Below are 25,977 nucleotides of genomic sequence, written 5' to 3' on the forward strand. Positions count from 1 at the left end.
GATCTTATATCCACTTGCCTTCAGATTTAGTAGAGATGGTGGGGCAGAATTCAGTCTGATTCACATTTTAATGTGAACCTACCTAATTTTCAACTGTATATATTACAGCATCACATTGTGGCACTCTAGTGGTGCAGTTATTTTGTGTTACAGGCCTTATACAAATAAGAAGAAGGCCATCTATAAGAAACTTGAATACACTGTGGACTTTCTGCCCACCCTGAGCTACAATGATGATGCCTTTCTTCAGGAACATATAGCCATGCCTGGCACATAAATCAAACTCACACTGTTCTATCAACAAGGCAATATTCTTCATGGCATTCTGGGTGTTGTCTGCTCAGAGTGGGAGCAGTTGGTGCTCACAGAATGCTAAACCAATAAATTGTCAATATTTGGAGAATGGCAGAGAACAACAGCAAACTGAAAGTACTTTACAATTAGCTTTTGGATTAAAATATTCCCGCAAGTCTTCTAAATATGTAACTGCATTGTAAGCAGACAGGACTTGCAGACGTTACGTGGTTCAGTTGAAATCCTATAATAAGTTGTTTGTACAAAGAAAACCTATGGGGCTGAAATGGGGCTGTCTATGGGGCTGAAATCATGCAACGTTTCAATTTCAGACTCACCCATACTGCATTTTTCTTACATATTAATACACTCATTTTAATTAGCTCTTATCCTCCTGTGACCAGAGCTGGTTTGGAAGCTTCCTTCAGCATGGTAGCTACTAGAAATTCTTGTGTTTGTGCAGAAAGACTTTGACACAAGGGCTTCCATTACCCAGAAATGGAGCCTACAAATATTCAGCCGGATTTTCTTTTAAGCAAGAAAACTCAAAATAAAACATCCCAGCCCTCTGGATCAGCCATAGCTACATCAATGTCATCAACAGCAGGCCTCCTCAACCTCGGCCTTCCAGATGTTTTTGGCCTACAACTCCCATGATCCCTAGCTAGCAGGACCAGCGGTCAGGGATGATGGGAACTGTAGTCTGAAAACATCTGGAGGGCCGAGGTTGAGGAAGCCTGATCAACAGTGTGTCACTGCAGCGAAAGCAAAACCCAGTCCTCAAAATCAAGGAAGAGCCATATTGCGGGATTCTTCAGCTCTTAGATCCAGGATGAGTCCACAAAACATTGTACAAGGGGTTCAGAATGCATCTGTCTGTAATGTCATTGACACAACAGCCCTAGCGTATTAAGATATAGGCAAGAGATGGGTGATTCCTACAGCAGCTGTTGGGATGGGATGAGGAGAACTTTAGTACCAGACCTTATGGGCAGTTGACAGTCAGGGAAGTGCCAACTCAGAAGACCTTTGGGGCTAAGGACTGGCGGTAGACACCAATAAAATTCCCTCCAAGCCCACAAAGGCTCACTTGTCCAGCTCTGTATAATACTTGCAATTGCCAAACAGACAACCAGGTAGGGACCGGGGGAAAGAGAAGAAGACTCAAAGGCTGTGTTCATAGCATCCATTTCATTTCACCTCACCTTTTTGGTCTCACTTTATTTAGAAAAAGTTGGAATTATGTACCTACAGACTGCACTGCAAAAAAAAATTACACAAGCTAGGTGAAACAGTACACAAAATAAATTAAAAGGGAGGGGGAAAGAGGATATTGTCAACAATAAGGGAAGAACCAAGTGATGGAAAAACATGGGATATTGGCTAAAAAGAAAGATGGTGCACAGTGGCACTTACACAACTTGTTTCTTTAAGAAAACAATGGAGGTTATTACAACACTTCATGGCAGGTAATATTCTAAGGAAATATAATGAAAGGCTTGAAATAAAGGCAAATTATGCACTGAATGCTCTTCACTAGGGGAAAAAGAGCCTCTGAAATTATCCTTAATCAATAGTGGTGTTTGGTCTGCTCAGTAGTAAACATACTTGAGAGGGGATGACCTGATTAAAAGCAATATTTAAAATGGACAACAAAATAAAACCGGCAATGGAAAACAAAATCGGCAATGTAGTGAATAACTGAATTGATTTCATCAATCAATCAATCAATCAATCCATTTTTAGGCTACCCCATTGTGAAAATCTAAAACAACAGCATTAAGAGCACCAACAACCAAACCTCAAACCCTTTGTAAAGTAGGATATAACCAGCAGTCTGCAGGTAAATATTCTGGTATTATTCAAAGAATATGTTTGTCCTTTGTAATTTCTAAAAGCAATACAGTTCACTTCAGTAGACTTTTTGGAGATAAAGATTTAGAGATAGGCTCAAGTTTGAGTTTTTGATGAATTGGAAAAACACCAGGAGCAAATTGTTTACTTGGAGTATTTTCAGAGTCACCTGGGTACTTCAGAACCTGCTGTCATCAATCTGCGCCATGTTCTCTAAGGTGTAGGATTTTCTGATAGGGAACATGTATTTTTTGCTAATAAAAGCCAAAATCCACAAGGGATGCTATAGCTTACATTTCGAACCACATCTGCAGGGAAAAGGTTTGTAGGTAAAACTAATCAGTGAAGGTTACTGGATTCAGGACCAAAACAATTTACCTCCAGGATACACATACATACTCCCCCTTTTGGGACATGACACATTCCCTAAGTATTATAAACTATTGGATACTTACTTCTGAATGGTTGCAAGGCTCCAGCTTCTCCCGTTGTTGATCTATGGATCAGGTCGGAGTTCAGAAACATTTAAGATGGTGTTACTAAATTATGGCTGTAAGAATCCATGCACAAGGGATTTCCTGTAGCCCCATTTCAAAGCTAGCTCTTTTTCTTCATATTGCTATTCATTTTCGAGATAACGACAGGAGAAAGGGGAATGCAGAGGACAGATCACCTAGGAGTATATATGTATATTCCTGTGATATCTGCTACTGTTTCCACCTGGCAGATAGACAGCTTGTGCAAACTACAGCTGGAATCCACTGTGCATACTAGAGCTATCTATCTGCCAGCCTCCACAGATGTAAATATTAAGAAAGGCTTCATTACCTATTACCGCATTTCAATCTGCTTCTAGCTGCTGACACCAGGCTTCAGCCATTATGATGCAAAGCAGCTACCTTATGAAGCAGAATTCTGTTCTTTCTATTAGGAAGATGTATCATAGCTTGGGACACGGGTGGCACTGTGGGTTAAACCACAGACCCTAGGACTTGCCGATCAGAAGGTCGGAGGTTCGAATTCCCGCAATGGGGTGAGCTCCCATTGTTTGGTTCCTGCTCCTGCCAACCTGGCAGTTCAAAAGCATGTCAAAGTGCAAGTAGATAAATAGGTACCGCTCCGGCGGGAAGGTAAACGGTGCTTCTGTGCGCTGTTCTGGTTCGCCAGAAGTGGCTTAGTCATGCTGGCCACATGACCTGGAAGCTGTATGCCGGTTCCCTCGGCCAATAAAGCATGATGAGCGCCACAACCCCAAAGTCGGTCACGACTGGACCTAATGGTCAGGCGTCACTTTACCTATCATAGCTTGAGAGTCCCATGGACTGCAAGAAGATCAAACCTATCCATTCTTAAGGAAATCAGCCCTGAGTGCTCACTGGAAGCACAGATCGTGAAGCTGAGGCTCCAATACTTTGGCCACCTCATGAGAAGAGAAGACTCCCTGGAAAAGACCCTGATGTTGGGAAAGATGGAGGGCCCAAGGAAAAGGGGACAACAGAGGATGAGATGGTTGGACAGTGTTCTCAAAGCTACCAGCATGAGTTTGACCAAACTGCGGGAGGCAGTGGAAGACAGGAGTGCCTGGCATGCTCTGGTCCATGGGGTCACGAAGAGTCGGACACAACTAAACAACTAAACAACAACAATCATAGCATCAGAATTGTTGAGTTGGAAAGGACCCCAAGGAGCCCTAGCCCCTGCAATGCAGGAATCTCAGCTTAAGCATCCATGACAGATGGCTATCCAACCTCTGCTTAAAACCCCCCAAGGAAGGGGAGTCCACAACCTCCCGAGGGAGACTGTTCCACTGTTGAACAGCACTTACTGAGAGAAAGTTTTTCTTGATGTTTAGTCGGAATCTCCTTTCTTGCGACTTGAAGTTATTGGTTTGAGTCCTATGCTCCAGAGCAGGAGGCTGCACCCAGCTAACTGACAGAGCAGAATGAAGGATAAGGATCTCTGTATCATGAGGAAAGCCATAATATTCACATTCAGTACACTGGTACCTCAGGTTAAGAACTTAATTCGTTCTGGAGGTCCATTCTTAACCTGAAACTGTACTTAACCTGAAGTACCACTTTAGCTAATAGGGCCACCCGCTGCCGCCGCACGATTTCTGTTCTCACCCTGAAGCAAAGTTCTTAACCGGAGGTACTATTTCTGGGTTAGCGGAGTCTGTAATCTGAAGCATCTGTAACCCGAGGTACCACTGTACTGTATCAGAATCCCACTAACGATTCACAACACTTTAATCAGAACCTACTGAACTTAGGATACAGGTTATAGGAGTTGAGGTCAAACAACATATGGACAGCACCACACTGGCAGCCCAAGCAAGTGCTGCGTTTGTCCATCTGATTTTAGGGCAATCCATCCCCAAGCTGGTTCTTTCCCTCTCCTTTACTGGGTCAGCAGAAGAAGAACCTGGAAGATTACATCAGCTACACTGACGATTATATGTTTGTTAATTATTCTGAGGAAATTGCTTCCATTACCATAGCAGTCTGTAATTACATTTGCCTGAGCTTTGAAATGAGCTATAATAATAATAATAATAATAATAATAATAATAATAATAATAATTTATTATTTGTACCCCGCCCATCTGGCTGGGTTTCCCCAGCCACTCTGGGCGGCTTCCAACAAAGATGAAAAATACACTAAAATGTCACATATTAAAAACTTCCCTGAACAGGGCTGCCTTCAGATGTCTTCTGAATGTCAGGTAGATGTTTATCGCTTTGACATCTGATGGGAGGGCGTTCCACAGGGCGGGCGCCACTACCGAAAAGGCCCTCTGCCTGGTTCCCTATTCCTCTTTAGCCCCCTGACTGATAACAGGTTGTTGATGACATACCAAGGCCGTTGCTGGCTTCATGCATGTATGCTTTGGTCTCTAGCTGTTGGATGAGGTTCCCAAGAATGGGACGTTTTGGTGGTCCCCCCCACCCTCCAGGTTTAGTCAGTCTTTAACCAGGAAAGGGCCTTTAGTGTAGTGAGCCCTGTCTTGTGGAACTCCCTGCCAGTGGAAGTGCAGCAGGAGTCAGCCCTGCTTTCTTTAAGGCATCTTTGACAAACTGTACAGGCCTTTGGAACATGGTAAAAGAACAAAAACAAATCAACTATTGTTGCAGTATTCAGTTTCCATGTTGTAATGTAAATAAACTTGGTCTACTGTTCTGAAAGTGCAGCCTATGAATATTTTGAATAAATAAATACATGAATAAATATGGAAACTGCTGGTTTGAATTAGTCTGTTTCAAAAGTGCTTTGAGTATCTCTATCACAAGGAATTAACTCAGGGTCCTGTTAAAAACAGCCTGGCTGTAAAGTGACAGACACCAATATATTCATTCCTGATAACCAAGGCAATCGGAATTCTGTTTCCTGAAAGATTCCACCCAATTTACATTTACTAGAAATGGAGGCTTGTCCCAGAGCTGGACCAGGGATCCATAACAGTGATAAAATATTGTAAGAACATAAGACAAGCCCTGCTGGGTTGAACCAAACACCCATCTAGTCTAGCATTCTGTCTATGGGAAGTCCACAAACTGATCATGAGCGCAATAGCACTCTTCCACTGGTATTTTCCAGGAACTAGTGTTGCCATAGGTAGCCTTTTCCTCCACCCATGTGTCTAATCTCCTTTTAAATCTCCTTTATTTTTTTATATTTTTTTATATACTACTGCCCTTCATCAAAAGATCTTGGGGCTGTTAACAAGATAAAGTGAGCCAAGTTTGCATGCTCTATTCCGAACTTTAAAATGGAAAGTGTAATGCTGGTGGTCAACAAAAGAGGTTCAAAGACTCTCTCAAGGCAAATCTAAAAAAAGTAGTATAAACACAGACAACTGGGAAACACTGGCCTGCGAGCGCTCCAATTGGAGAACAGCCTTTACCAAAGGTGTCATGGGCTTTGAAGACGCTTGAACTCAGGACAAAAGGGAGAAATGTGCTAAGAGGAAGGCACGTTTAGCAAATCCTCACCATGACCAACTCCAGCCCAGAAACCTATGTCCCCACTGTGGAAGGACATGTGGATCCAGAATTGGCCTCCACAGTCACTTACGGACTAACTGTTAAAACCATGTTTAAGGAAGACAATCTTACTTGGTTATGAGTGATCGCCAAAGAAGATGAAGAAGAAGACACCAGAAAAATCCACATTCTGATGTCTCATTTTGGATGAGCTACATGAACAAAATTGCAGGAGAAAATTATTTCTATTTTTGAACACACCGGCTGAATGCTGTTCCATGAACAAATACATGTGTTTTAGTAATGTGCTAACTGGGTATCTGCAGTCGGGAACAGGCTGGATGAGAGCTAATAAACTGAATCTCAATCAAAAAAAAATGTTGTCCAAGAAGATAGTTCTCATTCCTTCCTAGATGTAGATGTACTAGATGCAGATGAGGCTTTCAGAGTAGGCCTGCTATTAGATCTGTCATTGTCTTTGGACAACCAGCCGGCATCCATGGCCTGAAATAGTCTTTCACCAATTTGGTGTGTGTCCTACCTATTGCCTCTCCTCAATAAAGAAATATAGATAGCCTTCCCACAGTTATCCATGGTCTGGTAACTTTGAGGTTAGGTTACTATAATGTACTGTGGCTACAGCTACGATTGATACAGATCAGAACAGAATGTGCCGAGGATCACATTGATTTTTGCTCATTCATAAGTGTCTGCAATAACCATTAAGAATGGCGTGCTGATGTGCTCTGGGAGTTCTCCAGCGCTTAGCCTATTTACAGCTTTAGACAACCTGGACAGATTGTACATGGAAGTTTCCTGAATTGTTAACATCACCATTTGGCTAAAGAGGAGAATCGTGCTTTGAAAATTCCACTGTGCCTTGTCTCAGTCAAAACAGTATCATAAAGGGTGCAATAATATACAAAGCGACAACATGGGAGTGGTAGGTCGAGCATGTCTAGGCATATGGCTGGAGTTCAGTGCTAAGGAGAATGTGAAGGTGGACTCTCTGATCCCCTAGAATACCTGGGAGAAACTCACCGTCATAATGCAGGCTAGCATTGGGCTGAAAGGTGGTACTGCGGAAACATACAATTGGAGGCAACTGACATGGGGAGTAGGCAGAAGCACAGTACTTCCAGAAGCCAAGCAGCTGCACAAGAGTTCTTATAAGGCATGGGTCTGGCTGATAAATGGCCATGTGCTTTGAGTGGAACCATCATTTTCAAGACCTTTGTCAAAAGCCTGGCAAATCTGGAACAATAATTGATGATCTGATAAAGTTAATAGTCTTTACTTGGGCTGGATCATTAAAAAAATCAGGAAAATGCATTGTAGAGCTCATAATGGGAAATCACATTGCCGAAGAATCGAACTCTACAGCACCATCTGGTGTCGCATTTAATTTTAATTTTTTATTTTACTAATGTAGCTGAGTCCCAGGACTCATGTGCAACTATTCACCTGTTTTATAGTTTTGTTTTTCATGTTTTGATTTTCATTTGTTGTTATAATTGTTTTATATACACTATAAAAAGAAATAATGAAAAGCTTTTTCTTAAAAAAAACAAAAAACCAGTGCCTCCGAACCATTTGCTTTCCCCTCAGTAACAATATTCTGCCTCACATAAGTAGGTTTCAAAAGTATGATTTTAAGGGAAGTTGGAGTTGTTGGTAATAATATTTTCAAAAGTGAATACTGCACGAACCCATAAAAATAAAAGTTTTCTTACTGATAACTCAGGGCCTTCATTGTCTTGGCAAAGAAAATAAAAAATCCACAGAAGAGGAAATCATGAAAAGAAACCTTTGAGGTAATATATGAAGAATACAATGAAAAAGCTCTTTATTATCATGGAGGAAGGTAAACACCTAGTACAAAGAGCAGTATGTATGAAAATGGGAAGCCCTATTGTTTATTCAGAGGTATGAAAAGAAATAGGTCAGTTAGTTTGTTTCCATGGTGACTATTATTGAAATAAGACAAACTGACATCAAAGCTGATTTATTTTACTACTCGTTACCTTCTCTTAAAATCATTTTTATCCGAGATCTCAACTGGATATAAAAACACTCTCTGGAAGAGCTTTCACAAGAAGATTTTGTCATTGTTTATTAACGGGGAGAACGTACGGTGTAGAATATCCCATCAAAACAGCTCAGTTTTATGGAGCAATAATATTCCCAGCCTACTCCAAAATTGTCAATACTGCACAAAAGTCAAACCCCTGAATGCTTCCTTTGTTTACTTGTAGATTAAGGGCACAATTTTGGATCTGCTGATGTCACATGCATTTGTTTATTTTAATAAAACAAGAATTGCATTCTATGATTGTGGAGTTATTCATTCTGACCATTAAACACTAGATCCCATTGATGAGAGGGGGAAATCTTAATCCCATATTAAACTAATGACCTGAATATTAGTTTCCACTGCACTTAACAGCAAAAAGAGGGGGGGAAAACACAAAAAAGGCAGCAAACCCCAAAAAGAACTGTTCTATTTTTCTACTGGTTTTTCCCTGTTGTAGAAAATTTTGGTGTCAATATGTACATAACAACTTTTCTTTCTGTAAGTATTCATATTTCTATAGACACACTGGCAGATCAAATCTGCACTTGAGATAAACCAGCTGAGTAGCTGTAGGATTTTATTTTTTAACACAATTTAAATATGCCTTAATCATCTACAACCTGTAAGCAGAATATAAAATGTAAATAAAAGTCTGGCAGAGCTCGTTATAATTTCTCCGATGCCCTCAATGTAGTGTTGCTCTGGAGTGCATTGTTAGGTTTTAAGACATGCAGTTCTTAAAGATTTCAATTAATGTTCTGCATTTTAATGAAGTCGTACACTGCCCTGGGGGGAAGTTCTAGAAATACAATAAATAAATATGGAAAATTTAAATGGTGGTTATAGCCAGAATTTTTAAACTATTACTTTCAATTATAACATCTCTTTTAGCTACACAACAATTACCGTAATACAGGACCATTAAACAAAATTGACAGTTGAAAACTCTGAACTTGCCTAAAATTTACTGTATTAATCTTTACAGGCAACCCCCCCCCCAAACATACTCCTGCAGTTTCTCCTCAACCTAGCTTAGCCTATGAAACTAGGCTGCTTCTATTTTCCACTTTCTGAGTAGGTTTTTTGCTGGGCTGCCTGTTATGTTCATTGTCTAGCTGCATGCAGGGGGGCACCAATTAAAGGTTTTTAAACTTGTTTAATACTCTTGAATGTTGCAGTTGCTGTGCATTCATGCTGTATACTTGTGCTCTTAAAAATCTATAAATAACTCCAGCAGTTTCCTTTGAGATCATTTTGCCCTGCTGAGCTCCAAGGTCTTTTTCTATTCATCCGTTGCTCAGTCTATGTACTTGTGGCTGATGACATCAGCAGAGTCCCTTTAAGTGAATTACAGCCTTGTATTCTCTCTAGCGCCATCCCTAATGCTGTGCCCTAAGTTCCCCCCGAGTTCAATGCACTAACATAAGACACGGGTTGCTGCATATGTTCTCTCAATTCTCTCAAGTTTGTGCTGTGCTTGGTTTGCCTCCTTACACCTTGCATTCTTGTTCTTTTTAGGTAAGGTAATGGAGAAGGTTGTGATGGAGCAACAGCAGGCATTTTTGGAATATAATCATTATCTAGACCCATCTGAGTGTGGGTTCAAGCTTAGTCTTGGGAATGAACTGGACTTGGTCACTCTTGTGGACAAGTTTTATCCAGAACAGGAGTGCAACTTTGCTCCTCTTTTCTTGATCTCTTTGTGGCTTTTGATATTATCTGGCCATGGTCTCCTCCTGGACCATCTTTGTGGCTATTTAGGGTCGCAGTGTTACAGTGGTTCTTGTCCTACCTAAGGGGCCGAGTCCAGAGAACTGTGTTGGCAGTTGTCTTTAGCAGACATGTTGGTGGTTCTAAAACCACTTTATTTAATATGTTTCTCCAATTAATCCCAATACCATTTTCCAGTCTTTAACCATTCTCTTGTCCACAAGGCCAAAAACTTCTGTGTTCCTGGCATACCCAAAACTGTATTTTCTCATGAAGTGAGATACCACTGTTCACTCTCCTGTTGCATGGCTACTGCCTTTCCAACGCCACTTAAACTGTGGCTGAATGAGCATCATAAATACAAGTGGTAAGAATATTGTAATAAATATGAATTCAGTGGGAGGCACATGCATCAGAGCTGAAGCCTGTTGCTCAAAATGCAGGCATAGTTAAATGGGTCTATAATCAGTAGCCACCAACAGTGCAACCCTAACCACGTCTGCTCGAAGCAAGTCCTGCTAAATTCACTGGGACTTACTCCTATATCGGAATGTATGGGTGTCAGGAGAGGAGTTGTACCTCTGGTGGGGGACACGTCATGGTCCTTCTGGGATAGTTTGCCTGTCTTTAGTCCCCATCCCCATCTCTGCTCTCACCTATGGCTCCAAGAAGCTGTCAGCATGCAACAGTGGCCACATCCCAGGAACGGCTTTGACTAACGGAACGGAACGGACTAAAGGAACGGGCTAAACCAAGTGAGGGTAGCCAATGAGTCTCAAACCCTCAGTGAGTTAGGGATTTCTCCTGCATGCAAATACAGGCTCTGGCAGAATTAGCAGACAAGACCAATAGTGGGTCCAGTTTCTGTACATGTTGTATAGTGAAGTGAGGGGCAGATGGGGCTTGCCAGCCTGGTAAGGTAGCCCTTCTAGGAGAAGGAAAGCTTTGATTCTAAAGCTTTGCTGGTTTGTGGGACATAAGGTTAAGGAGCACACCCTCCATGAATTTAGTGTGGAGTCACTAAGAGGGTTGGATGGACCCTGTATGCCTTTTTCTGGTAAAGCTGGTGCCAAACATATTGCTCTGCTTTCCTTTGGCCCACATCAGCAGAGGTAAGGTAAAGGACCCCTGGACAGTTAAGTCCAGTCAAAGGTGACTATGGGAGTGCAGAGCTCATCTTGCTTTCAGGCCGAGGGAGCCACAAACATCTTTCCAGGTCATGTGGCCAGCATGACTAAACCCCTTCTGGTGCAACGGAACACCATGATGAAAACCAGAGTGCACGGAAACACCGTTTACCTTCCTGCCGCAGTGGTACATATTTATTCACTTGCATTGGCGTGCTTTCAAACTGCTAGGTTGGCAGCAGCTGGGACAGAGCAACGGGAGCTCACCCCCCCCCCCCGTCATGGAGATTCGAACCAACAACCTTCTGATCGGCAAGCCCGAGAGGCTCAGTGGTTCAGACCACAGCGCCACCTGCATCCAATCAGAAAGGGATCTTGTTGTCTGGGCAGCCCAGGACCTCCATAGTGCTCCCAGGCTTGCTTCCCAGGAGATTGCTTTGGTGCTGCTAACACAGCAGTTTGACTTCATCACTTGGAGGTGTCCTCCATTGTCTCTCCAGACAGATGGATGCCAACATCTCCTTACTGAGTATGCTTAAAGTCTGCAGCACAAAGCCTGTTCAGTTATTCAGCATTCAAAAAGGGAAAGTTTCCCATCGGAATATGATTGACGGATGCGAACAGTTCCTTCCAGGTCACTGGGATTAGGACTGCTGCCTGCCTCTCTGCACTGGGGCGCAAGATCTCCGTACCCCTCATCGCCAACACACGTTACAGTAACTTAAGCTGCCACCCTTCTTCCTGTTGCCGACCGCATGCTATTTATTGCGGGCACGACGCATGCGCTTATTTCCCCGCCGCCGCCTCCCGAGCCGCGCGTGCGCGCTAGCACCAGCTCTTTTTCGCATCCGTGTTTTCTTGCCCCTCGCTGGCCGTGCGCACCCCTGTATGTGGGCGCGCGCGGCCGCTTCAGAGGCGCGTTCTGGCTTTTCACCCCCCCTCCCTCCTTCCCTCCCCTGAAGAGTTCGAACCGCCCAACCGCCTCTCCCTCCGCCATCGTTGCGTGAGGGGTGTGCGCGCGCGCGCACGCGCGCTCGTCTGACCGAAGGCACAGGGGAGGGGGGAGGGAAAGGGGGAGGGGGCAATCATGCCGCGGGGGCGGCCTCCAAAACCCGGCGGTAGAGAAAACACCAAAGCAGCCACCGAGTCAGGTAAAAAATAAAAAATAAAAGAGGAGGAGGCGCGGCCGGGCTCAGCAAAAGAGAAAAGCAAGAGCAAAACAAAACGTCTCCGGGCGCTGGGCTGAATCCCTCACATCGCTCGCGCAGGGTGAGAAAGGCACCGCGAAACAATCCGCCGGGCCTCGCATATAGTCCCCGGATATGGAGGAAGGCGAAGGAGGAAGGCCGGGCCTATTGTGCGAGGGACTTAGTGTGCGGCCGGCCCTGTGCGGAATGATACCGAGCTAACTCCGCGCAGCCGGAGGCGGAGGAGCGCATGTTGCTACCGCCGCGCGCGCTTATAAATCTATATATAGAGGGAGGGAAGGCGAGATTCTGTCAGAACGGGCGAGGGAAGGGAAGCGGGACGGGGAGCGAGGAGGAGGAGGGCGGCGGCGGCGGCGGGGTTGGGCGGCGGCGTCTCCTGTCCTGCCCGTTTGAGGCGCCCTTTCTAAGGCGATCGGTGGCGCGGGGGAAATGGGGGGTTCCCATAGCGGGGTGGTTTTCCATCCCGGGGCGAGCGATGCGCTCTCGAGGCGCCCGTGTGAAGGGACGGGCTTTCCCGCAGCCTCGAGAGGAACGCGGGCGGCGCCACCTTTGCGGGCGCTCCGCTGCAGCAGCGGCGGCGGTTCCTCTCTCTGGAGCCTTACTTGAGCAACACCCTGCCTTCACCCTCCGGTGCTCGGCGACCATGTCGGAAGGCAGGAAGGCTGCCTGTAGTAGTGGCGGTGCGGGGTCTGCTTTGTGTTCTTCTTCCCAGACCCCCGAGACCCACCAAGGTGCAAAAAGGACAGGCTCTGAAAATGGGAGAATTCTGAGCCAGGAATTAGTTCGGAGTACCAGAACTCGGAAGAAGTCTTAACTCACACAAACAACTCCGTTCCTGGATTCCCCAAGCTGACTTCATTTCAGCAGCCTAGGTAGCGAGGGAAACCCATTTCGTCCTTGCAGTTCCTAGACAATTGGGGGTCAAATCCTTGCTGACGCTGCCCACCTCTGCTTTCAAATCCGTGGAACTTTTGAGGCCCTGGCACTCTTTGTACTCCAGTCCTGAGCCTTTTTATCCAAAAAAGCAAGGTTAGGGCATCATAGGGTACCATTGCTCTTCTATTCCAGGTGTTGATGGCTTGGGGTTTTTTTGTACAGTACTTCCTGAACAGAGGAGGGGGGTACTGTTGATGTTGTGCTTTGTGGCCTGGCCACAGCAATGTTGTATTTTACTTAACATCCTATGGTAGTACCAGAGATGATGAACAGGGTGGTGAACCTGTGGCCCTCCTGATGTTGTTGGACCACAACTCCCATCCGTTGTGGCAGCATGGCTAATGGTCAGAGATGGGAGTTGTACTGCAGAACATCTGGAGGGCCACAGGTTCACTATCCTTGGCCTATCCTTTGTCCTGAACTTGGTGGAACTTTTTTCTGAGTAGGCATGATTAGGATTACATTGAAGTATTACATTTAGGTAGATTTTGGATATAAAAGACACGGAAACTAAATATATTTTCTTGCATCTATTTTCCTCTCCCACCCCTGCATCTCAAGCATAATTGGCTTTTCTGCTCATCTTGCCCCAGTTCTCAAACCATTTTAAAAAAACTACTTGAAAGGTAGATATCTCTTCTACAGTTGTTGTTTTAAAAACCAAAAACCTGACCCATCACATAGCTTGCTGGGCACAATCCCAGCAGGTGAAACAGCAGCAAGTTGGTGGTGGCAATTTTCTCAGATTGTGTGTTGTTTCCTGCTTCATTGTTCCATTGTTCTAAATGCCTGCTGTGAGAGTAGGAGGAGCCCAAATCCAACTGGTGAAATAGCAGCAGTTGGTGATGGTTTAGTAGTTGTATACCCACATCTGTCTACTCTAAATTGATCACTTTCTTCCACATTCAGTATTTGACACCTTCTGCAGGTGGGTCCCCAAAAGAATCACGTTGTGAAGGGACCAAGAATAAACAAACCAATGGATGTATGAAATGTATTCAAATAAGTTGGCCAAATTTCAGAGAGGAAAAGTTAAAAACCCAGGCATACCTAACCATCTCATTATGGCTGTTGTAGATGATAGATAGTTGAGGCCTGATGGAGCTGGTCCTTGGCAGCGGTGATGAAGAGGCCCTGCAGTCTGCTCTTCTATAGGCTGCTGTACATTACACTTGGGTATCTCATTAAAGTTTCCTGTATTTCTGAAGCATGTTTTCCTGTATCCCTGCTTATAGTCTGAGTGTATATCCACAACAAAAGTGAACTTGTTGCTGTGAGCAGTGATAGGAGACATTTCTTCCTTAAAAACACCTCATGTTAGAGTAGTCACAGAGATGAAGTGGTGAAATCACATTGAGAGCCAGTGTGATGTATTGGTTAGAGTTCTGGACATAGGAGATCGGGGTTCAAGTCCCCACTAGCCATGAAGCTCACTGGGTGACCTCGGGCCAGTTACTGTCTCTCAGCCTAACCTACCTCATAGGGTTGTTCTTAGGATAAAATGGGGATGAGGGAACCATGTAGATTGAGCTCCTTTGAGAAAAAGGTGGGCTAGAAATACACAGAATGAATTTATATTAGTGCCTAGCAGCTCTGGCCTTCTGTACTTCAAGGGGAGACTGCGAAGTTGGTTACATTTCTTTTGGCGGGAAGGCTCCAACCACAAAACAAGTCAGTATCTTGTTTCAAAAACTATGAAAGAAGCCTATATTCACATTTTACTTACTGTCTTGGGAGACAGTTTCCTTTTTGAACTTTACACTATTTTAAGAATTAGTATTGGTTACAAAACACAAGATGGACAAAGTGTAATATGTACAGGTGCTGAAGTAAACAAAGTGAACAATGTGCAGTTTTTAAAAATCAGAACTAAGTTAATATCTGTGAGTACAATCTTGATACCACAACGTAGCCTATTGATTTCACTGGGTTTTTGTATGCCTAATTCCACAAAGGATCAGGCTGTTAGGAATCCCTCAACACAATAAAACATAATAAACATGCAGATAGTTCTACAAATTTAGCTTATTTTTAATAGTATTTTAATTAGCATTCTGTTGTGTATTTGGCGTCTTGAGAACAGGATACAAGTAAAGAGTTGCAAGTACACATTTCTGTTTAGATGGTTCACTGTGTCTGCAGTCGTTTATTATATTTTATGTAACTTCTGAAATCACTGTGATTATACAAGAATAAATAAGAGGATTGCAACCTATGTAACCTGAAAATTTTGTTACAAATTAAAGGGGAAAGAATAAAGGTTAGCTTGTATTTTTAATATGTGCTGTTGAGAGCTTTAGGCAATGAAATAACTTATTTTCAAATTATGCATATTTTTTACAATAACAAAACTAGAAAAAACATACAAAATGGTAGATATCTCTTCTACAGTTGTTGTTTTAAAAACCAATAACCTGGTAATCGGCATTTTTGCAAATGGTAATCGGCATTTTTGAGCAGCTGTAAAATAAGCAATCAGAACAAGTAGCATAGTTTCATTAAAAAAAGTTTTATTTTATTTTGTAGATGGTGTTCTAACACTGAATACAGAGAACAATAATTATACCCAGCAAGTACCAAACATCCGTAAGTGTGAGATCTGCTTTCTGTCTTTTTCGAAAGACACACAATTCCAGCGCCATATGAGGGATCATGAGCAAAATGACAAGGTGAGTATCTCAATAAATCTGAGTAGCTCTTGTGACAAAATGACTGATGTGGAATAGGTGCACAAATCTCCATTTAATTTCCTCATGAATCAAATTCCAGGGTTCTTTGTAAACCTAATTTTGAGGAAGCTTAATAATATGGAGCTTTCCTACCTCTTGTCATATGCAGATCCAGGAAGATATAAGATATATCACATTTTGAAAGACTCTATTCTTGTTTTCAGCTTAGGAAGAAATGGCTGTATTTGGGGCATAACAGCTTGCTCGAGCCACTGAATATATAAATCTATTAATAATCTAGGAAACAACAATATAAAAATTCAAGCTTTATCAAGATTCCGCCCTGTTTTGTAATGCAACTGTTTTAGGCAATACAAAAGATCTTAATATATTTAAAATTCTGTTGCACAAATTAAAAATCTAGGATCATAATAAGGGAAGAAGTAAATGAACAGTCATTCTCCAGTGAAATGTTTCAGGTTTGTTTTCCTCTCTTAAAGCTGAAATGTGTAAAGCTCAGTTATCACTCCAAAAGTGCATTGTGTGGGGAAAGTTTTAAGGTGTGTTGGCATAAAGATGGTTTTATAAAGACAGTAAATAAATGCTGTAATAAGGTGTGGAAAAGGAAAGGAAGGCTATAGCAGATATTTGAAGTTTTACTGTTTTGGCAACTGGCACCATTTCATTTGGCCTTCGTTACTTACTTAAGGAGTTTATATACTAAACCAGTGATGTTTTCGTGGTGGTTTACAATCATAATGATGTGACCTCTGTCTCTTATATTTTCTCGTCAATGGAATTATGAAGCTTAAATATTGCCTTGATTTTGTTTTCCACAAACAGCCTCATCGATGTGACCAGTGTCCGATGTCGTTTAATGTTGAGTTCAACCTTACACTGCATAAATGTACCCACAATGGAGAAGATCCTACTTGTCCTGTGTGCAATAAAAAATTCTCTAGAGTGGCTAGTCTTAAAGCTCATATTATGCTTCATGAAAAGGAAGAGGTGACTATTATCTTCATTTTTGAAGCACATACAGAATACAAAGATGTGGAGGGGAGTAGGGAACTTTTTTTTGACTTGCAAATTGTGTCATGCTTAATAAATTCCACCAAGGATTTTTTGACGTATGTGTGACCCTGATCCCAGATTGTTATAGTCAATTTTTCAAATGTTATAGTCAATTTTTCAAATTTTCAAGGATTGAAAATGCTTAAAGTGATGATATGTTATTATAAAGTAATGTATTTTTATGCTGTTTTAGAAAAGAATCAAACCAGTTTACTATCTTTGCAGAATCTTATATGTTCAGAGTGTGGAGATGAGTTTACTTTGCAGAGCCAGCTGGCCTTACACATGGAAGAACACCGTCAAGAATTGTCTGGAAGCAAAACCCATATCTGTAAAACCTGTAAGAAAGAGGTTGAAACATCTTCCCAACTAAAGGAGCACATGAAAACTCATTACAAAATAAGGTGAGAATAGCTAAATGACTAAACAACAAGTAGGTTAAAAGCTCAGTAACTTCTCTGGCTGACCCATCATGCTTGCCTTCCTCAGAAGCTCTAGGATGAACACCCATAAGCAAAAGTAGGCCAACCAGATTTCACGCTGATATCTTAACTTGGGTAGCTATTACCATGAAACATCATCCTTATGCCTAGGTGAAGTTCCATGTGAAGCACAACAGTTAGTAAAGCTGACAGGGTTTTGTTATGCATCCTTCCTTCGTTAATTCAAGTGACTTTTTGTATTGTTGCTTAAACTCTGCTAAACATGTCCGGAATATTTTATTTCACGCAGATAATTCAGGCATTTTGATTGGCAAGAATACTGTGGAGGAAGATAAATGAGCAAAAGTAAAAATTATGTAGGAAAGCAGAACATCAATTCAGTAACAGGGAGCTGTTTATAACTAATACTCTGACTTAATTTTAGATGTTAAGCTGCTTTAGTGCTGCCCACTCAATCCCACTTGTGGAAATTCTGTACATACGTTTCTGCTGTGCCTAAGGTGTAGGATTATGAAGGAGTGTGTGTACGTGTACTTTTGAAACAAGAAGTACACATATATATTTGCATTTTTATACTGTGCACATGACCTATCTGACATCATATTCCATGTGTGAGATGGCAAGCACCCATCTTAAGTTTTTATAAGCACTTGTATTCATGGTATTTATTTATTTCATAAAATTTATACACCTCTTGATTGTAAAAAACCTCAAAGCAGTTTACGAAAGATAAAATAGTAATACCAAGAAAAAAACCAGCACCAAACTTTTAAAACATAGAAAAGTTAAAATACTAAAACAGATTAAAATAACCTCAACTTTCTAAGCATGTGGGTGGACTTGCCTAAACAAGAATATGTTTAGCTGTCACTGGAAAAAGTACAGTGAAGGTGCCTGCATGATCTCAATAGGCAAGAAGTTCCAAAGTTTAGGAGCTGCCACACGAAATGATCAAGTCCATACAAATGCGGAGCAGGTATGATGTGGCTTCTGTAATAGTGCCAATGCTGCCAGTTGGAGGTTGTTGATAGGGCATATGTGGGGTAAGGCAATCTCATAGGTAAATTGCTCCCAAGTTGTTCATTTAAAAGTTCACGGCTTCATTAATCAGGAGATAGCTGCAGTGTGTTTGACAGTAATCATTGAGTGCCTACTGGGTTTCTTTTGTTGTCTGTGTTTGATACGGATTCAGCTTGGAAAGTTTGTAATGAAGCCATAATTATGGTTTGCCCTGTACAGTCATACCTCGGCTTGAATGCGCTTCGAGTTGAGCGCGTTCGAATTGCGCTCCGCGGCAACCCGGAAGTAACAGAGCGTGTTACTTCCGGGTTTCGCTGCATTCGCAGATGCTCAAAATGATGCCACGCGCAGAAGCAGCGAAAAGCAACGCGCGCAGACGTGCCATCACTAGTTACGTTTGCTTCTAGATGCGAATGGGGCTCTGGAACGGATCCTGTTCGTATCTAGAGGTACCACTGTATTGTTACCGGTAAAGCATCTACAATACTGTATACCTGGCCTTCATTTCTAATTCCAATTCTCTGTAGAACCAGAATTAGTTGGGATAATGATGGTAATCTGTTTACCTTTCAAATGTGGTGATAACATTGCAATTGAATTCACCATAATATTTAACTACTTAATATATGTCTACAGGGTATCAAACAGCAGGTCCTACAACAGAAATATTGACAGAAGTGGGTTTACATATTCATGTCCACACTGTGGAAAGACTTTCCAGAAACCAAGTCAGTTAACACGGCATGTTCGAATACACACAGGTAAGGTGAATAAATCCACAGAGATGTATATTTGAAAATGTGTATAGACTTCAGATAACCTAATGAACACACACTGCTTGCTTTTGCTTCTCTACATAAACTTTTTAGTTAAATAGGAGAATTGAATTACTTACAACTGTTGATGCTAATTCACGAAAGAAGATCTCCAGCTGAGTTGGGAGGTTCAGAACATAGCTCAAGCTATGCCAACTTAACTCTCTCATCTTCGGCTCAGCTGGGATCCAGTGGACTGAGTCCTAGCCAGGCAGACCTTAAGCTGGTGTAAGCCCTAAAAAAGGGATGTGATGGGACCTGAATTAGGCTGGATGTTAAGCAGGTTCAGCTCAGTCACATGACTTGGCAACCTGGTGTAAGTTAAAAAGGGTGGCGTTAACTCAAACACTATTTTGAAGGCTTGCTTTCTCGCTACCAGGCATAAGGTGGCTCAATTGTCTGGTGGATCATTACACTGGTTTAACTTACACTGGCTTGTGTTATGACAGCTTTTAGTGTATAGGATTGCTCCCTCAGTGTGAAATGGGACTTAGGAGCATAAATTGCTGTATGGCTATACAAATTATATGAATGGGGTCTGCTTGTAGTAGGTGCCAGTTTTCAAGTTTTATTCGGAAAGGGAGCAATGCACAAAATATTAGATGTTCAAGGTTCAGTGTTGTCCTGTGCTATGTGTACAGCCTGTACAACCTGGGCCATGTGAACTGACTCAAATACATCAATTTGCTTGTGTCAAGTTTTACTGAAATAACCTTGCAGTTTCCCACTCATGTTACTGAATGGAATAATGAACAGCTGTTTCTGGGTGAACAGCTTGCTCCTGTCTCTTCAAGTTTTGTTGACCTTTTAACTTAAATTTTCATCCTCTTTCCCTTGGCATTTATTCTCTCAAGCTGGCTTCTGATGCATATTGGCAGGCAAGCTTAATGCAATCATTTTAGACCGTATGGCATGTATATATTGAAATTCTGTGTGGATAAGCTTTAATTAGTATTCTGATATTTGGTATGACCCTAACTATCAAACATTTTGCCCATTAATGTGTATTAAATAATTTTAATGAAAGTAAATTTAATTCTCAAATACGGAATAATAGTTTTACAAGGACCCCCTTGTTATATGTGAAATGTAGAAAATGGCCACAAGAGGTCAGCCTTAGCCCTAATTTAAGAATTAACTATTTCAGTCCCTCCACTACCACCCCATGAAATATATTCGATTTTCAGGACTTAAGTATATATTGAGGAGTTAGATGTTTAAATCAATGTAAGAGAGATGCAAGCTCCTACAGCTCACTTTAGATTGGCTTGAAAATGACCCCAGGTATTTTGTTGGTTATGGCTTTTCAAAGCAGTCCCTATGCAAATAGTTGGCAATAGTCTTCTCCATCAATTAGCAGACGTTTGGTTTGGTTCCCAAATCTCATACTGCATATTTGCCTCCACAAAGCACAAGAAAGTACAGAACCTGAGAGAAATACATCTGCCCTCAAAAGACACAAAAAACAGGCAAAGGCCTCCCAGCATTAAAAAGCCCAGCTCATCCAAGTGACAAATAGGCAAGACCCCTGTTGTCTACCCTAAAAGTCACAGAGAAGCAAAACTTGCTGATCCACGCCAAAGTCCACACTAACAGGAAAAAACCCCAAATGCCTCTCAAAAAGTTACAAACTAATATCGTCTTTTAAGAAACAAGCAAAACATCTCCTCAAAAGGCAAAAACCACATTCACCTCCCCAAATCATCCCTGCTCACACAAAAAAACAAGCAGGCAACCCTCCTCCCACCAAACGGGCAGAACATCCTTTCCATTCTCCAAACTTACGAAGTAGCAATGCTGCCCTGCTCTCTTCCTTTATTTGCTGAGAGGAATGTCTCTGGGACCAAATGGAGCCTTGATATATGCTCAGTTTGTTTATTTGCCTTGAAGAGTTCCATTTTTAGTTATTTAAGTACTTGGTATGTAATCAAGTATTTCTTAGTTGTGGTTTAATAGACGCATGAGCCCCTCATTTACTCGGTTCTCCACAGGATTGTGAGTTATGTGATTGACCCTTCCCTTCCTCATGATCTTGTCACAGCCCTGCTCCATACACAGTCCAGCTACAGACAATGTGTGCATTGAGTAATGGAGCTTCATGCTGTACTGGATGGAGTATATGGAGGACTTCCCATTGCTACTTCAAGCCCAGCTTTACAGTAGCACTGTGTGTGCATATGCAGATTCTGAAAGCTGATATAAGTGTGTCTTGGAAGTCTCCAGGACTGTTCATGCAGAAAAAGTTGGTGGGGCCATTCTCTAAATAAGTACTTTTTATTGATGGGCTAATAAGTATACAAAGCAATATGATACTTATTGATGTATAGTTGAGAAGGATGATCAGACAAAAAATTACAATGTTTAGGGGGCTATTTTATCTACAAATGTTTGCTAGAGGGGAAAAATACGGTTTTCCAGTAGAGTATTGTAATCATTGCTCTGTTTTACTGTACTGTTTTACGCCAAATGCATTTAGAAATTGTTACCAATGAAAACTCATATTTCTGTTTTATGTGTGTGTATAAATATAATTTTATTTTTGTTAGGTGAAAGGCCATTTAAATGTAGTGAATGTGGAAAAGCATTTAATCAGAAGGGGGCATTGCAAACCCATATGATTAAACACACCGGTGAAAAACCCCATGCCTGTGCCTTTTGTCCTGCAGCCTTTTCTCAGAAAGGCAATCTTCAATCACATATTCAGAGAGTTCATTCAGAGGTAAATAGCACAGCTCATTTCTGTTATTGGCAACACACTTTAAATGGCAACAGGTCCTGAATTAACATCTTCATCTATATTCAATGCCTGCAATTTCTGAAACATTCATTTTATGGTCTATTACTAGTTGGAAGAAAAACATTTGGTTTCTTTTGTTTTCGATGCATCTATAGATTTCCATGGAATTGTAGTAGATAATTTTCAGTCAAGTTTTTGACTTCTTTCATGAGAAGTTCTTGCTTTCTGGGGAAGGGAGGAAATCCCCCCCCCCTTACATTGTTTTTACACCTGCCCCTTCCCCCTTTTGCCCCTTCAGTGCAGCCACTAACAGCTATCATTACTTGCCCCCTTGTCTGTTAGATTCCATATTGTCTTCACAGTCACCCTATTTTCATCAACCTCTTCCAGATGGGAGAGGAGAAGGACTCGCTCTGCCTGATTTCTGAGCAGCCTACTAGGGGGTATCGTAGTTAGAAATATTGGTGGATGATAATAGTAAAATAGCAGTGATAATGGCAGAGTTCAGAAAGGATCAGATGAGGAGGTGTTCCATTGAAAGGGGATGGTGATTTAAGCGTGAAAAGTGTACAAAGGGCAGAGGCAGTATGAGTTCCAAAAAAACCATCTGTGAAATGTCACTGGTAATAGTGCTTGATATCAGCTGTGGCAGAAAAAATTATATAGCTCCTTCTGGAGCACACAAAAACAGTTGTTCACTAAACTAATACTCCCCTGGTAAAGAGCTATTTTAGGGCAAAAGTAGAGATGCTAGCAATGTTTTTCATTTGTGGCCTGAATAAGCTTGAGAAGTTTGAAGTTTTTATCTCAAAGAAGAGCTGAGCATTGCAAGGTTCCCAAATCATTCTCCTTAGATTAAAGGCCAAGTTAGAAAGAATTCCTTACTTACATAGTCACACCTGAACCCTTCTCCACTTTGAAATTTAAACAATACTTGACTGTCCGGGGTAGCAGGGTTGGAGCACTCTAGAGCAGGAGTGAGAAAGTGGAAGTTCCGATCTTTTCCCTCTCCCATGAAGTAGGTTTCCTGTGGTCCTTCAAAATGTGATTCTGACTTCAAAAGTTGTATTGGCTTTGAAAAGAAGCTGAGCTATTTCCAGTTGTGGGAGTTAAGTAATTGAGCTTACTTTCTGAGCCACTCTGACACAAGCTGGATGGAAGTCTCATCACTATTCAAACTTAATAGGTTTTATAGAATGTTGAATCATCTTTTTTGTCCTATTTTGATTTGAGCTGCCATTCTCTTTGTGCTACACTTCCCTGCTCCTACCTCCCAGGTGGCTCCATCTCCAATCTGACACTTTCCTGCTTGTATTTTATGACCCCCCTCCCATTTTAATCACAGCATTTATATGAGGTACAAATTAATTTACTTAGTTTCAGCTACCAAACAAGCAAGCCCATTGACATTGTTATTCGTGGTTCATTGAGTTTTCCATTTTTAGGGTGGAAGATAGTGTTCATTTGGTGAGTGGAGATAATTATGACATGCACAATGCTTAATAATATGGCTGGGCTTTTTCAGATCTTTAATGCCTTGAGTTCATCTGTAATGCAAATTTTACTGCTCTGTCAGCTGGGGAATAAAACAGGGCTAAGGAGATACTGGCTATAGTTTGTTGTAGTTGTAATTGCAAAGTTTTAATACTAAGCATTCCTCTTCTCTTTTGTTCCTAAAGGTGAAGAATGGCCCTACATATAACTGTACAGAATGTAGTTGTATCTTCAAAAGTTTAGGCAGCTTAAATACTCATATCAGCAAGATGCATATGAGTAGCACACAGAATACAACGAGTTCTACTACAGAAACATCTCCCTTGACAACGGTAACCTTTACATTCTCATCTCTTTTGGTAAAGGGAAGCAGGCTCCCAATGTCTTTGCTCTTTGAGATAAATATTCTGTTTGTGTATGTGTGAGATATGTCATCACACTTCCTTCTAGGTGAGACAAAATCCAGCAAGAATTATTTCCTTTAGGTCCCTCTGAAATTAATGGTTTCGCATGCTGCTCAGTTGTCACTTCTGTGTTCCTCTGCTACTCCTTTTGTGTGCCAAGGAAAGAACAGACTGGAGGTTGGCTTCATGATGTACAGACATACCACTTGTGGCTTGTTTCTTGCAAACAAACTAAGTGGTAAGCCCCAAACAAACTGGTTTCTGCTTGTGGTTTGGTTTGGTGAGAAGCAAATCATGAGCATTGTTTCTCATATAACACAAAGCCAGATGGTGGTTTGTTTCCCTTACCTTCCGGTGTGCTAAAGCAAGGAACAGTGGAGGAATACAGTGGGGGCTTTTGAGTACCATGCATTATCATTCTGCTTGTTCATGTTAAATCATAGTTGTGATTCAATACAGTGCTCAGACTATTGTGTTAAAGTCACACATTGCCTTTCTCTTTAATATTCATGTCAGATGCCGAATATTTCTTCCTTTCTAGCTAAAATGCACTTAGGGAGAAATCCTGTGCACTAAAAACTGGTCCCAAACAAAGCCAGTGCAAAGTTACACCAGATCCAAACCCCATTCAGCAGCGGGGCTACTGCTTTGGCTGTACTGAAGCCTGGCAGAGGGAAATCAATTATTTAAACTAGTGTTCCATGCTGGTTTGCCAGGTCGTGTGACTGAGCTGAATGGGCTTAGGATGCAGCCTAACCCTTCTCTCTGGTCCTGCCCCTGCCACACCCCTTTTAGGGCCTGGTTGAGTCTGAGATCTGCTGCATCTTAAACTGGTCATTGTGGTGGATTTTGACATAAACTGTCCCCTTAAGGAAACAAATTTAAAGAAAAGAACATTGTGAATCCAAAAAATTAACAAAGCCAATTTTATGCAGTAATGTCCTTGTGGCTAAAATAAAAGGAAACAGCTAAGTGTATACTTTAATTTGATTAGCCATTATCTTGCTTGAGTTTTAATAGATTAGTTACCAGCAGTTGCCCTTATTCATTTAAGTGCCACTTATATCCAGTAATCAGGAATATGCTAAAGAGGAAAATCAGGGTTTTGTATCTTAATTGCTAGAAAAATAATACAACTGAAGTAGCTGTGTAAATTAAAAAATATGATCTAAGAATATGTTTTTCTGTATAATTGAATACTTTTTTTTAAAAAAAAGCATACTGTTTTGCTTGATCTTAATTGGCAGTGGCAGTATAACATTTTAGATTTGCATATTTTATTTTTGTACAGTTAATGCTTCTATTCTTTTTTCATAGGTTTCTGTGGCTCAGCCTCTGACTTTAGCAACAGTTAATTTGCTACAGCCTGTTGATAATAAATGGAAGAATGTGAGTATTCTAATTCTTAGCTTAATTGTGTTGCATTGTTATGGTAAAACATATCTTGCAAAATTTTCAACATCTTTGGATTGTGCTACAAATTTTATTACACCTCCATAAAACAGTTCAAAGGTGTTGCAAACTACTTTAGAGACTTTAAGAACTTTATGCTGTGCGTTTCCACCTTAGGACCCTATTTTAATCATTTGTAAGGGTAATTTTTGTGCAGCTTGCAAGAATGGGGGATGATAATTCAGTGGGAAAAGAATGTCACGATCCTATTGCCAGGGTTCGCAAAGAGTGCACTTGCATGGTGCATGCAGTCACACAATGAGGGCGATTCCCTCATGGAAGAGGGCTGAATCCAAACCTAAATAGGTGGCTAATGCTGTCAGAGGCAGTATTATATGCAGTTTTTTATTTATTTACTTTAAAATGTATATACCACACTTCCATAAAAATATAGCATGGTGGTAAACAAGGCTATAATAACATCAATAAATACTTGTCAGTAAAAAAAGAAAGAAATGTTGCAAAGTTCTGTCTAAACAATATAGCTTTTGAAAGACATCTAAACGAAAACAGATAACTTCTGCTGAACCTCTACTGGCAAGGAGCATCACAGAACAGGGCCTGCCACCAAAGGCTCATATCCTGGAAAAGGCTCACAGACCTCAGGAATGTTGGGTGTGTGCATTGGTGAAATAAGAGGTTGATGCTCATGTAAAGTAGCTAAGATTATATAAGAGCATCTC

The 25,977-nt window shown here is 41.5% G+C and overlaps 1 protein-coding gene across 3 annotated transcripts in view; it reads left to right on the forward strand.

Annotated features, from left to right (window-relative positions):
• Nucleotides 1-12,089: 12,089 nt before the first annotated feature.
• The window catches only part of ZNF236 (zinc finger protein 236), a 45,583-nt gene continuing 31,695 nt past the window's right edge, over nt 12,090-25,977 (forward strand). Inside the window, exons 1-8 of one of the 3 annotated variants that reach the window (XM_053396675.1) lie at nt 12,090-12,193; nt 15,713-15,855; nt 16,699-16,863; nt 17,155-17,333; nt 19,029-19,153; nt 21,754-21,926; nt 23,624-23,770; nt 25,160-25,231. In XM_053396675.1, coding sequence (XP_053252650.1) covers nt 12,130-12,193; nt 15,713-15,855; nt 16,699-16,863; nt 17,155-17,333; nt 19,029-19,153; nt 21,754-21,926; nt 23,624-23,770; nt 25,160-25,231 — 1,068 coding nt within the window. In that variant the 5' untranslated portion in view covers nt 12,090-12,129. The other 2 variants (XM_053396677.1, XM_053396676.1) reach the window with 2 other exon arrangements.

Source organism: Podarcis raffonei, chromosome 7 (assembly GCF_027172205.1).
Source record: "Podarcis raffonei isolate rPodRaf1 chromosome 7, rPodRaf1.pri, whole genome shotgun sequence".
Classification (NCBI taxonomy): Eukaryota; Metazoa; Chordata; class Lepidosauria; order Squamata; family Lacertidae; genus Podarcis; species Podarcis raffonei.